At 37.7% G+C, this 13,565-nt stretch overlaps 1 protein-coding gene and 1 non-coding gene across 9 annotated transcripts in view; both read left to right on the top strand.

The window, feature by feature from the left end:
* Window positions 1–13,565, top strand: part of RC3H2 (ring finger and CCCH-type domains 2) — a 31,209-nt gene that overhangs the window by 5,776 nt on the left and 11,868 nt on the right. For 6 of the 8 annotated variants that reach the window (XM_037399123.1, XM_037399122.1, XM_037399120.1 and 3 more), the window contains exons 2-13: window positions 2,883–3,179; window positions 4,621–4,738; window positions 5,185–5,418; window positions 6,370–6,545; window positions 7,838–8,038; window positions 8,440–8,572; window positions 8,801–8,919; window positions 9,287–9,399; window positions 10,033–10,341; window positions 11,087–11,301; window positions 12,251–12,678; window positions 13,115–13,285. In XM_037399123.1, the coding sequence (XP_037255020.1) occupies window positions 2,949–3,179; window positions 4,621–4,738; window positions 5,185–5,418; window positions 6,370–6,545; window positions 7,838–8,038; window positions 8,440–8,572; window positions 8,801–8,919; window positions 9,287–9,399; window positions 10,033–10,341; window positions 11,087–11,301; window positions 12,251–12,678; window positions 13,115–13,285 (2,448 nt within the window). In that variant the 5' untranslated portion in view covers window positions 2,883–2,948. The remainder of the gene's footprint in view (window positions 1–2,882; window positions 3,180–4,620; window positions 4,739–5,184; window positions 5,419–6,369; window positions 6,546–7,837; window positions 8,039–8,439; window positions 8,573–8,800; window positions 8,920–9,286; window positions 9,400–10,032; window positions 10,342–11,086; window positions 11,302–12,250; window positions 12,679–13,114; window positions 13,286–13,565) is intronic. The other 2 variants (XM_037399127.1, XM_037399124.1) reach the window with 1 other exon arrangement.
* Window positions 8,240–8,351, top strand: LOC119154191. Its single transcript, XR_005106366.1, has one exon. It is a non-coding gene; the product is annotated as a small nucleolar RNA SNORD90 (small nucleolar RNA).

Genomic DNA, 13,565 nt, shown 5'->3' with positions numbered 1-13,565 from the left:
TGAGTTCACTGCCTGTTAAAAACAAAACCAAAATGATTTCTAGTTTACCTTCATTATTATGCTCTCCTCCTTGTGTTTGGTCAGTTTAGAGCACTAGAGAAATTTGTTCTTCAAGAGGACATCCCTGAAATACATTGTTTCTGACAAGGAGCAAGAATATTAAATGTTTGGCTCACAGTTTTTGTAGAAGTTGACATGATTATTAGGAGATTTGAGATTGTTTTCTTAACGCGCTGGAGTGCAAGAATGGCAGGCTAGCTGGCATGCTTAATAGAGGATGGAGACTTCTCTGTGTATGGCTGCTTGAAGTTTTAGGAGTTGAGTGCTTTCCCCAGCTGTTTGCTGATTTAATTAGATTTTTTCCTGTCAAGAAATCTGAAGGTCAACACATGCTTAGTAGAATCTGTCATTTATGATGATTAAATACCCAGAAATAGATCTTTAAAAATCAGTGGTGCACACTTTTAAGAATCTGTTGTATTTGTTTCTATGCTGGTCAGGAAAACAACCAACTATATTTTAAAAGCTGCTAAATAGAGAGGTGGCTGTTTCTTGCAAGTCTCTGAAGTATCTGTGGAAACTGAATGTGGGTACTGTTTCAGAGCAGAGATTCCTGTGTTGGAGATAATTAATGAGCAGTGTGGAAATAGAGACTGTTTATTAGGAGATCGTTAGTGAGAGTAGCAATTGAGCTGTGTGTGTGCTAGCCTTTTCTTAAAACTTTTCCCTACGTGAGTCATAATAATAGCACACGTCCCAGAGTGGTCTAATTTGTGCTGTTACCTGTGTCACACAGACAGGTGAAAAAGCACCAATATCTTTCCCAGGTCAGCAGCAGTGTTGGTGTTAGTATCTTGACATTTCTGTTAATGTTGGCAAAAATTTTGAAGTGTTTACTGCAAGGGTCTACGCTGCAATTCTGTGCATCTCGTACTGCTGTTTTGGCAGGGAAGCTGAAGGAGGTGTGCTGAAGGAAATGGTGGGATTCTTTAGAGAGGAATTTTAAAAAAATCTTTCTAGGCATGTTGGCTCATTGTTTGGTTTTGCTATTATTTGTTTTGCTTTTGAATTTCCTTGGTTAAAAGACACATGTAGTAATAGCAAATTAAAGAGGACTGCTGTTTTTTTTCATCCTTGCAAGAGCTTTGATTGTGCTTTCCTTGAAGTTGGATGAAAATCTGTTTCATCCAATGCATGTGAATATTCTGGCTGGTGTTGAAAGTATTACCTCAGCAGTTTGGTTTCGAAGGGACAGGTTCAGCTTTCAGGTGGTTGTGTTTTACACTTACTATGGGAATTCGTTTGGGGTAAAATTCACTGCATTATATTGAAAAGCTCACTGAGATAAGGACATTTTGTACGAGTATCCTGTTACTTAAAGGGCACTGAATGTTCATAGAACTAAATACAATTTCTAAACAGATGGTCATAATTAACATAAAATACATCCACAGATAGTCTATTTGGTGTTCTAGTAATTATTTCAATGGTCCAATACTTTAACATTAATTAAACTGTAGCACTGTGAACAACGGAATTGCAGTAAAGAGTTACTGAATTCAAATGCGAAGGGGAGATCTCAGCTTCCTCAAAACAATTACCTTTTTTCTGTCATTGGAGAGGGGGGAAAAAATGTTAAACATGTAATTAAAACATTTGTGTGTTTGTATTTCTAACAAGCAGCTAGGAGAAGCTTGTTCATAGCCTTGAAGTGAACTAACAGGTCTCTAGGTTGCACAGAAAGTCAACATCATTGCACCAAAGGGTGGGGCTGTTCGGTTCTTAGATGAAGCGTGACTTTAAATCTTCATGATGAAAGCTTGAATGTAAATGGCTTCGATGAACTTCTTAGGTCTGTTATCTTTTTCAGGAACGTAAGTTCTAGAAGATAGAATGTCTTTCAGAACAATTCCTTTCAGAACAATTCAGTGTTTTCTTTGGACTACATTTATATGTTTATGATTTACATGGTACTCCTGCACAGTGAGATGCTTCAAGAGAAAAGACTCAATAGCAAGACAGCTGAAGTTATTGCTTGCCTCCATAAATTTTGTCTTAAATACCTGAATTTTCAACACATTAGAGATTTTCTCGCTGTGAGTTCAAGGAAGTGGAGTTGCATTGTTGTGTAAGGTACAGCTGTGAAAAGCAAAACTGAATACAGTAACCTGTGCCCTTCAGTGTTCCACTGCGTTCTTGGGAGAAAAGGGGGAAGTAACCCAAGAGAATCATATAACTAAAAACTCATCTCTCATTCTTTTAGTGTTTTCTTATGATTCTTAACTTTTGTTAATTGATTTGTCTTTTACAGAAAGAGAAAATGTGTCTTTTAAAAAAAAGAGCAAAGCTTTTTTTAGTTTGGTGTCTGATTAAGATATGCAGAAGGAAGACATTGTTCTACCTCAAATGGAAATAACATTTTAACTCACCCACCCCCAAAGAGAATAAAACCACAAATATCTGTGTCTTTTCCCCACCCCAGGCCCATTCTACAACCAGGGAGTGCTTTCAGGGTTTTGAAGACTTGAGGTTAGATGGGAGAGTGTGAGGGAAGGTTACCGTGATTCACGCCTGTTTCCTGTGCCAATAAATGTCTTCCTCTTCCTGCGCTAAAGGTGTATTTAATTCTGTGAGAAGAACTTTAATGCCATTTATTGTGAATAGGTTCAACTTCAGCTTACGGTAGTCTGCATGAATTCCGTTCATGAGCCTTTTTTGGTACAATTATTGAACTAACACAAAGTTGGGTTTTTGAGTACTTCAGCATAAGGATTTGGTTTTATTCTGTAAAACATTGAAATAGTGTTTTGGTTTTTTTTTAATTAAGAGTCATTCTAAATTACCAGAAAGCATGTTTTAAATACTGTGTTATTCACTTACAGCTGCCAAAACATAGTACAGTGAAATAATGGTCTGCTAGCCTGCTAAACAAGTGTCCAGCTTCCACAATGCCTGTGCAGGCAGCTCAGTGGACAGAATTTCTGTCCTGCCCAATCTGCTACAACGAGTTTGATGAGAATGTGCACAAACCCATCAGCTTAGGTTGCTCTCACACTGTCTGTAAGACCTGCCTGAACAAGCTTCATCGCAAGGCATGTCCTTTCGACCAGACTGTCATCAATACAGACATCGATGTGCTTCCTGTAAACTTTGCACTCCTCCAGTTAGTTGGAGCCCAGGTATGATTTAAGCAGCTCTTTGTTATGCCACTTCATGTTATTACCATTTACATGCCAGTTGCAATACGTGTGCTGATCACTTTCCCTCATTTTAGTCTAAAAAAATAAATGGTAGGACACTAACTTTGTAATATTTAGAAGTCCATGCATACTCTAAAAGCAACCACACTGTTTTCATGACCATCCTCTTCTCATAAAATGAAAATGTGTTCTAGTTGTAAGATTAATTCTGGTTTAAAAAGGCTCTTGAACTGTGACTGGAGAAAAATACCCATTAGGAAATAGACAATTATCTGTCACAGTTGTCATTAGAAAAGTGGACCTGCAGATTGCACCCGTTCAGTTCATTGTACTCTTGCAAGGAATCTCATTTCTACATGTCACATGTTCGAAAGTAGCTAGCTGTTTAACCAAGTTTCAGAAGTGTGTGTGTGTGTGTGTGTATAATTTATTTTTTAAAAAAATGTGCATGATGGTGGCTTTTCAGTTGCATTTTCAGACACTGCCTAATCAGGCCAGGAATGTTCCCTGTGCTGTCTCATAGCAGTGGCAAAACAGCGATTACATAATCACTACTGTGCTTTATGGAGACTAAATAAAGTCTGTTTACCTTATGCTGATTCATATGCTTTTACATATTACTCTCATCATAACACCTGGGTGATGCAGTAAGAAGATGCTTTTTACTTTGCTTTTTAATGTCTTACCACGTGCCTTGATACAGCTATTGGTAATAACACTATTTCACTGGTTTTGTTTCTCACAAGTTCCCATGCTCCTTTAATTTTTTTTATTTCTAAGTTTGTGTCAAATCACTGACTTGATCTTACAACATTCATTTTCCTTTGTCTCTTAACTTCTTGCAGCATCTTTCAATTTAATGTATTTTGACTAATACTCTCTGTTTTCATTCTGACCTTGTTACTCTATGAGTTTTTTCCACCAAGTTTGCTAGTTCTCCCTTGAAGATTTCAGTATGCCCAAGTTACGCTTAAATTATTTTTTAACTTTGCTTTTTCATATTCTTTTCTTGCCAGTTATTTTTGTCTTAAAACTTTGCTTGTGTGTCTGTAGTAAATTGTGCTGATCTCGTACACTGATCATCCTCTCAAATCTTGTGTTCTTCATTCATCTTTTAAGTACCTTCTCATTAAACCTTGGTTACTGTTTTCTATCCTACTTTTGTTCTTAATGTGTTGAGTACTAACCAAAATAGTCTTTCATCACCCTGATCCTAATTTTTAGTCCTTTATTTTTATTCCTTATTACATCCTACATACCTTGGGTTGGTCCTGTCTTTCACTTCTCTAAAAAGCACCGTACATCTGCAGTGTTATGTAATTTAATAGTAGTGATGTTGGTACAATCACAGGCATATCAGATAGGTCAGCTGGGTAAATACAATTCTTCTTCCCCCTGCTCCCCTTTTGCATTTTCTTAGGTACCTGATCATCAGACAGTAAAGTTGAGTAATGTAGGAGAGAACAAACATTATGAAGTAGCAAAGAAATGTGTTGAGGATTTGGCACTCTACTTAAAGCCATTAAGTGGAGGAAAAGGTGAGTTTGCTCAACAGCGGAATTTTGATGTAGCTTGCTTTTAACAGCATTGTGTTTTCAGCACTCATTTTAGACATCAGTGAGATGATCCTTTCATTTTTGTAATAAAATTTCCTTTACGTCTTTAAAAGCTTATTTACACCTGTGACACTTGATTATTTTTGTTTTATTTGAAGCTTACAGAAGATTTTTTTTTAATTTAATAATATTACCTGGGGGCTAACTTTGTAGTAAAGCTGAACTTTCCTCCAAGGATGGGTTTGATGTCAATTTAACACTTAAAATTATTTTTGGTAATTACATAGAGCTGCCTAGGAGAAGGGAAGATACCTGTGACTAGTATCCAAGTCCTAGAGAAAAACACATACTATTAGACCTTTTTGTTTGTGTTACCCAGAAGAATTTGGCTAGAAGCAATAGTTTGCCTTTTCTCTCTTTCTTTGAAGGTGTTGCAAGCTTGAATCAGAGTGCACTGAGCCGTCCAATGCAAAGGAAGCTTGTGACACTGGTGAATTGTCAGCTGGTGGAGGAAGAGGGTCGCGTTAGAGCTATGAGGGCAGCTCGATCACTGGGAGAGAGAACTGTTACAGAACTGATCTTGCAGCACCAAAATCCTCAGCAGCTTTCTGCCAATCTCTGGGCTGCTGTCAGGGCACGAGGATGCCAGTTTCTAGGACCAGGTGAGGTTTCGGTAGAATCTGCAACAGCGTCTATGTAGCTGTACCTTTTCTTAACAAAAAATTCTTTGGAAATTTATTCTGTTTGATTGAAGATGTAATTACTTCTGGTTTTCAAATTTTTTGCCAGGAAGAAAGGAGAAGGGGGGGGAAAAAATCCGCCAGACAAGTTGGTAAAAATCTGCAGGTTTAAAGTTTTTGGGTGCTCACTCCTGCTTATTAAATGTTTTTCAAAATTGTGAGGAAGCATTTAAAAAATCTGGGCAAAGAAGAGTAAATAAGCATGCTTTCTGCACAGTTTGTAATGCAGTGTAACAGTAACAAAGGCTGGTTGTACTGCTGCCTGTGATTAGAATTGGATAGGAAACTGCAAATGCTCTCTTGCTCATACTTCAGCTGTAAATACAATCAGCCTAACTTTAATTGCGGCACACTTGAATTTTAAAATTTATAATGATCATGTTTGTTTGATAGAAACAGCAAATTCTTAGTTAAGAATGTGGTGGAAGCAAGCGCAGAAATGAGAAGGAAATTCTGTTTAAACTGGAAGTAGGCCTCTCTTGATTACAATAACTGATGATAGCATTCCTGTACTGTTCCCGTATTTATTTTATACAGTTTCATGGTGTAGCATTGATGAGATGTCCAAAATGATAAAAAAGCTACAGGACTACACAGTGGAGAAGAGTATAAAAACTGCACTTACTGATGTGTTTATTACTGGAAACTAGTCTTAGCTCTTCAAGTTTGCTGTGCTTAGAGTGCTTCTGAATACTAGAAGATCTCTTAAAATGTTTCAGAGGGTTTTTTTCTTACGATTAGTGAAATAAAAAGTAATAAGGAATTATGTTCAAGGTGATTCAGATGCTTCTACTTATCTGTTATATATGATAGCCTTGCTATTTTTTGGCAATATATTTAACTTACTATCTTTTAAATTTTTTTGTGTTAAAGCTATGCAGGAGGAGGCACTGAAACTTGTATTATTGGCACTGGAAGATGGCTCTGCACTCTCAAGAAAAGTTCTGGTACTTTTTGTTGTGCAAAGGCTAGAACCAAGATTTCCTCAGGCCTCTAAAACAAGCATTGGTCATGTTGTGCAGCTACTGTATAGAGCCTCGTGCTTTAAGGTAAAATACCAATACTTGAAATTTGTTACTGTGAACTAGTGGAGCTCCAGAGAACCTGACCTAGGATTAGTATCTTTCACCTGTAAAATGTTACGTAAATGCAGTTTCTACACATTCAAATAGCGTAGACTATATAAAATTTTATATAGAACTGCCATGAAGTAGCTGTTTGATATTTAAAAGTCCCTGCAAAAGGAATAAATTGTCACGTGTGGAGTTAGCTGGAACAGATTCTGAAATTACTGCCCTCATTAGTAACTGCTGCCCATCATCTGCAAATTATCTCCCCGAAAGATGCATGAAACCTGCCTCTGTAAGGCACTCCTAGCCTGCTTCAGGAAAAAGTGCAATGTTTTAATATAGACACTTCTGACTTTATTTAGATTCATAAGAGTTGGTCATGGCAGACATGCCAGACTGACCTGGATGCTGTCAAAGCTTAGAAACCAATTCCAGCATTCTAAAGAAAACCTGGAATACTGTAGTCCTGGGAACTTTCTTAGCCCCAACACCAGGTGTGAGAGGGGGTGCACCATACACAGAGATTGGTGTCAGCCTGAACTCAAACATTGCGTTCCCACACATTTGTCACTCTTGTCTTTTGTCTGTATCTAACTACTTTGCACTGAAGAGGCATTTTATTTTCTAGATATAGGGATGGGTTGTTTAAACTGAATATTCTCAACTCTTCAAGTCTGGAGAAGAATGAAAAATTGGTTCCATGAGTCTTTTTTTTTTTTTTTTTTTCTTTTTGGATCACAGATAAAAACATGATCATCACAACATCACTAAACATTAAAATAACAAGACCTGTTGCTCTCCTTTATGACTAATGTCTTCTGTAACTTAAGAGTTTTACTTACTTATGGTGGACTCTCAGTTAAATATTGTTCTTTGAATGTTGATATCTTAAGGTTTTTCTTCCTTTTTGTTATTTGTCACTTCTAGAGACTTTCCTGTTTCTTTAAGTCACTCTCTAATACTGTGTAGCAAAAACCAATAGTAGAACTGCTAAATATATATCTCCTGTGACTTAACTAAATCTTACTACTTTCCTAGTTGGAAGTAATGAGTTGGTATAGTTTTGCACCTGTGATGCTGTAAGAACTTGGAGCTGGCTTTTTTGCCTGTGCACTGCTAATTAAGTGGATGAATACATGGAAGAAAACAAAGTATATGCTACATATACAAAAGCAGTACTTCTGTGATTTGTCATGTGTAACTGTTTTTTCTGATGGACTTGGAGATTTTTTTTGTTAAAAGAGTAGTATTAAATTGTTACTATTTATTAGGTCACTAAAAGGGATGAAGATTCTTCTCTGATGCAACTTAAAGAAGAGTTTCGGAGTTATGAGGCTTTGCGGAGAGAGCATGATGCCCAAATAGTTCACATCGCCATGGAAGCAGGACTTCGAATATCACCAGAACAATGGTCTTCCCTTCTTTATGGTGACTTGGCACATAAATCACACATGCAATCCATTATTGACAAGGTTTGTCAAAGGAATTGGTTTACTGTCTTTGTAGGATTAGATTTGACTATTAAGTGTTATAATAAAAATCCAAGAACTGCTTGAGTTAACTTTTTGTCTTTAGTCATATCAAATATTAATTAAAACGAGAATGAAGAGAGTTTTCCTCACTGTCGTGTATTCTTCATACGAAGACATTTTTGATTTTAGTACTTGAAGGCTAATTCCCTTTTTTGTGTCTTATGATGAAGCTTCATAGGGCAGATTCTGAGCTGAGAAATAAAATTTCTCTTCACTGATACTCTCTATGCCATCTGAAGACACTAAATACTGTGTTTAGAAACCAGTGTAATGAAAATATTTTTAAGATTAGTAGTTCACAGTTGTAAGATGCAGCACACTAATGCTCACTTTGTTTTCAGCTCCAGTCACCAGAATCTTTTGCAAAGAGTGTACAAGAATTGACAATTGTCTTGCAGCGCACAGGCGATCCTGCAAACTTAAACAGGCTGAGGCCTCATTTAGAGCTCCTGGCAAACATAGATCCAAATCCAGGTACATAAATGAAGGTTTTTAAATGCTTCTTGATATTTTCCTGTCTAACCTCCGTTCCTGGTTTCAAAATTCCCGTTAATTAATATAGTATATCATAAACTCTTCTTCAGGGCTCTCTGAGTTCTGTTGTAGTACTTGGTGATTTGAAGTACTTAGAAGAGTTGCCTCTTATTTATGATAGTACTGAAATTATTGACAGAATGACGAGCCTGCTTTTAATTATTTTAGATGCAGCATCTCCAACATGGGAGCAGCTGGAAAATGCAATGGTCGCTGTAAAGACTGTGGTACATGGGCTGGTGGATTTCATTCAGAATTATAGTAGAAAAGGCCATGAAACTCCACAGGTAACTGGATTCAATCATTGCATTATATGTCTTAATGTACATTTACTGAAAGATGCAACTTTGTAAACTTACTATTGATTTGAAATATTTATGACCTTTTCTGTGGAATAATTGATGATACTGTTACTGCATTCAGGTTTTGAGAACTTAACTGTTTTGAATATGGAATGCAGCAGAGCTTGCTGTAGTGAGAGCCCTACAGTGGTGTAGTACTTAGCCCATCAACAAGAAATTTTCTTAGTTTTCTGATTAAAGGTGCAAAATGTAAAAACGTATTATGGCTGTTCTGTATATTTTAAGCCTGTTCTTATGTAAATGTCTCTTAAATCGTAAAAGCAGTGTCTTGTGTTTTTGCTTTTTTTTAAAGCCACAACCAAATAGCAAATATAAAACAAGTATGTGCCGAGACCTTCGACAGCAAGGGGGATGTCCAAGAGGAACAAACTGTACATTTGCTCATTCTCAGGAAGAGCTTGAAAAGTGAGTGTGGGAGACTTCCCCCCCCTTCCAACCCCACCCCACCCCCATCCAACCCCCCCAGTTTAAATCTAAGCAATCTCCATAGAATTTTGAAAACAGTCTCTCCTATACATTTATTCATTCGGAAGGATTTGTGAATCTCTTGAAGTGACAACTCTTAACGTGAAACTGAAGGTACAGTAAAGCAATGTCTGCAAATAAATTCCAGTTTTGTTTTTTTATTTTACCCCATATGAAGTAAAATTTCCTTTCCTGGAACTGAGTCTAGGCTGTGTCTGTCAGGGACTGGTTATATCACCTACAAGAGAGTGAATGTTAATTACATTTTAACTGATTAAGGAATAAAGTGAGTTATTTGAACAGTCTGTAACATCTGCATTCTTGAAGGTGTTTTCACACAAATCCATTTTCAAAGAACTGCAGGAGTGGATATTCTAAGAGGAGAGATGATCTGTGGTTACAAGGAAGACATTGGTGTTCTATTTGCGGATTGTTGAAAATAATGGGGTTTAAGTCTTAGTTTTTGGTTATCATGTTCTTCTCAGTCTTCTAGTTTTACAAATATATTAAACTTTACAACAAGCAGTTTTTAAATTGTCTGTCTTTTGTCTGTGTTTGTACATGTGTTTATAGATATCGCTTGAGGAACAAAAAAATCAGTGCAACAGTGAGAACATTCCCCCTTCTAAATAAAGTTGGCGTAAATAGCACTGTCTCAACCACAACAGGAAATGTAATTTCTGTCATAGGAAGCCCTGAAGCAACAGGGAAAATGGTGCCAAGTACTAACGGAATAGGTAATCTAGAAAGTGGTGTTCCCCAGTTGATCCCTCGCTGTGCAGACACCTCCTTGAGAGCTTTGGAGAACACCAAGAAGGGAGGGAAGACCGGAGCCAATGGCCAGAATGTTTCTGGATCCCCTACAGAATCACTACCTGAAAAGTAGGTAACTTTTTTCATAAATATAACTAAGCACAACATTATGCTTTTGGATTATCATGGAGTTTGTGAATGGCAAAGAGTAGATACTGGGTTCTGGTCCTGGTTTGCAGTTGTTGCTGGTGCTCACTGGCTGCAGATTTGTGTAAGACAGTGCGGATACCGTTATATAGTGTTTGTGGATTCAAGCTCTTGGAGACAACACTGGTTGTTTTAGCTGTTGAATGCTCCCATGCAATATAGATAAAACGGTAAATGTCTCTCTTTTACCTTTTATTTTGTTGTTCTCAGTCTGGTATCTTTCTTACTGTTGTGTTATTACATACAAATAAAACAAAAAACTTGTACTCAAAATGTGATGTTTCCTGAAACCAAGAAGGGTGCACGTAGTACTCCCCTAATGATCTTGGAAACCTTCTGGTTTTGGAGTTTCCCCTTAAAACTTTAGATACTTCTCCAGGAAGCACTGAGCCGCTAAACAATTTTTCAAAGCCTTTGTTTTTAACAGAATACACTTAAAGTGGTACGTAAGCTTCTGGGTACATGCCAAAACATTTATATCTGCCTCTGAGTTCTCTTACAAGAAAGTCTAAGATATAATAATAGTATCAGTTTGGGGTATGAAAAGCAAAATTCCAGAGGAAATAACATGGCCCAAATTTCCACATTACATGAGAATGTACACAAAGAGATGATTAACTGAAATAAGTAAAGATCTGCTTAATGATTTCTTGATAATCTTTTTCAGTAAAATTGGTTCTCCACCCAAGACTCCTGTAAGCCAGGCAGCAGCTACCTCAGCTGGTCCTCCTAATATTGGAACAGAAGTTAATTCTGTGCCTCCAAAATCCAGCCCGTTTGTTCCCAGAGTACCTGTCTACCCTCCACATTCTGATAATGTTCAATATTTCCAAGATCCCAGGACTCAGCTGTCATATGAAGTTCCACAGTACCCGCAGACAGGTGAGAGAGAATAGCACTGAATAAAAATAGCTCTGAACTTTCCTCTAGGTAAGCCTGAATGCCGAGAAGTAACTTATCTCAGTTTTGTGAATTATGTTTCTTAAATATCAGTTGAATCTTCACTTGACGGAATACTAATCCAGTCCAGTGCTGATTATGGGAGGGACCTGTAGTTTGCTCTCAGTGTTCTTGTCTTTGTGTGCTGTATGTTGTGCAGCTTGTACCTCAGCATCCAGAAGAACTTGAACCTCAAGGTCTTTCATCTACTTTTTCTTACATTAGCATTTAATTGCATTTATTTGGGCTTGCTCATCTCATGCCCTGTTCGTGAGGGTATTCATAGACAGGATTCAGACCCAGAGGCATAGCATGCTTCTATACATCTTTGTGCCTGATCAAATATTTTTGAAAAGTTTCAGTCACTTTTTTTGATTGCAGTGCACATGTTTAAATTAAGCAAACCATTAGGTGTTATAGCATCAGGTCATTCACAAGTTCTCAAATCAGAAGGCAGAGGTGTTCAGACAGTTCTCTCCAAAGAAAAAAGAATAAGCCAAGTGTGAAATGGTTATTTATGGACCTTTGAAATTACGGGGGGGTTTAGCAATATAGCTTTTTATATTGGAGGTAGCTATTTTAACTTCATAAAGAAGAGCGTAGGATGCTGTCTTTTCAGTTACATAGTTATACCATAGTACAGAAGAGCAATGGCAGAGAAACCCCATTTTCCAAATTGGGTCAAGGTGGTAAAGGGTCAGCACTACATCTGCAAATACGATTGTCATACTTGAAATTATATTCCACAGAAAAATGATAGGGTCAGCAACAGTTTTTTAAATTGTGACTTCATTCTCTGAAGGTACTTATAAACACTATTTACAGTTTTAGAAGGTGTAAAATTCTGGGTCGTTTGTGGTTACATTAAATATGCCTTTTTCCAATTTTTAAGGATATTATCCACCACCTCCAACAGTACCAGCTGGTGTGGCTCCCTGTGTTCCTCGCTTTGTGAGGTCCAATAATGTTCCAGAATCCTCCCTCCCACCTGCTTCCGTGCCATATGCCGATCATTACAGTACATTTCCCCCTCGAGATCGACTGAATTCTCCTTACCAACCTCCTCCTCCGCAGCCGTATGGACCAGTTCCTCCTGTCCCTTCTGGAATGTATGCTCCAGTTTATGACAGCAGGCGCATCTGGCGCCCACAGATGTACCCACGAGATGATATTATTAGGAGCAATTCTTTACCTCCCATGGATGTGATGCACTCATCTGTCTATCAGACATCATTACGTGAGAGATACAACTCTTTAGATGGGTATTACTCTGTGGCTTGTCAGCCTCCAAACGAACAGAGGACTGTGCCTTTACCAAGGGTGAGTGAGAGCCAGAAAGGGAAGGATGTAGTCTTGGTTCTGAAGGTCATTGCTGAAAAGTTGGTGAATAATCAGCACAGACCTGTTGTATTTATTTGGGGTTACATGATCAGGACATGTGACCTGGATAGAGTTCTTGTTTTGTTGTTAACCTGAATAAAATGAGCCTGTAAAATAGACCACTCAAATTTGCATTAGGATGAGAGCCTCTCTGCCTCTTTAATTCCCATACATGTTGCTTGACTTAATTAAATATTTAAGGTTTGAGTTGCCATACATGGGCCAAGTTCTCCAAATCCTTGTGAAATTCTTCTAGTGATGTCAGTGGAAGTTTACAGACCCAGGGGAATTTGGCAGTCCAGGTGTGTTCCCTGCAAGTATTTGCCTTCTGATTAGAGCATGGTAGGATATACAGTCCTATATTTATTATTGCTAGGAGCCTTGTGGTCATTTGAAGACTGGTTATGATGAGCAATTAAGACGGAAGCCGGAGCAATGGGCACAGTACCACACGCAGAAAACTCCTCTGGTATCGTCAGCCCTTCCTATGGCAACACCATCTCCAACACCACCTTCTCCTCTCTTCAGTGTAGATTTCAGCACAGAGGTGGGAAGCCAGAGAGCAACTTTATTTTCCCTCCCTGTTTCTCTGAGATGTCATTTCATATTCCTAGTAAAGATTTTCTACCTGCCATCTATTGTTCATAAAATTAATTTAATCTTCTAGCAAAAGGAAGGTAATACCTAGTAATGCATTTAATTTGATATTAAGGTGATGTGGAAAACAGGTCAAGAAGTGAAGTGATTCAATTTACCCTCACTAAAGGAAATCTAATTTTGTTGAGTTTTGTGAAATTCCAGGTTTTTGTGTAGGGAACAGTAATTTT

Source organism: Falco rusticolus, chromosome 9 (genome assembly GCF_015220075.1).
Source record: "Falco rusticolus isolate bFalRus1 chromosome 9, bFalRus1.pri, whole genome shotgun sequence".
Taxonomy (NCBI): domain Eukaryota; kingdom Metazoa; phylum Chordata; class Aves; order Falconiformes; family Falconidae; genus Falco; species Falco rusticolus.
The sequence above is the reverse complement of the archived record's forward strand: the minus strand, read 5'-3'. Positions and strand labels throughout refer to the sequence as shown.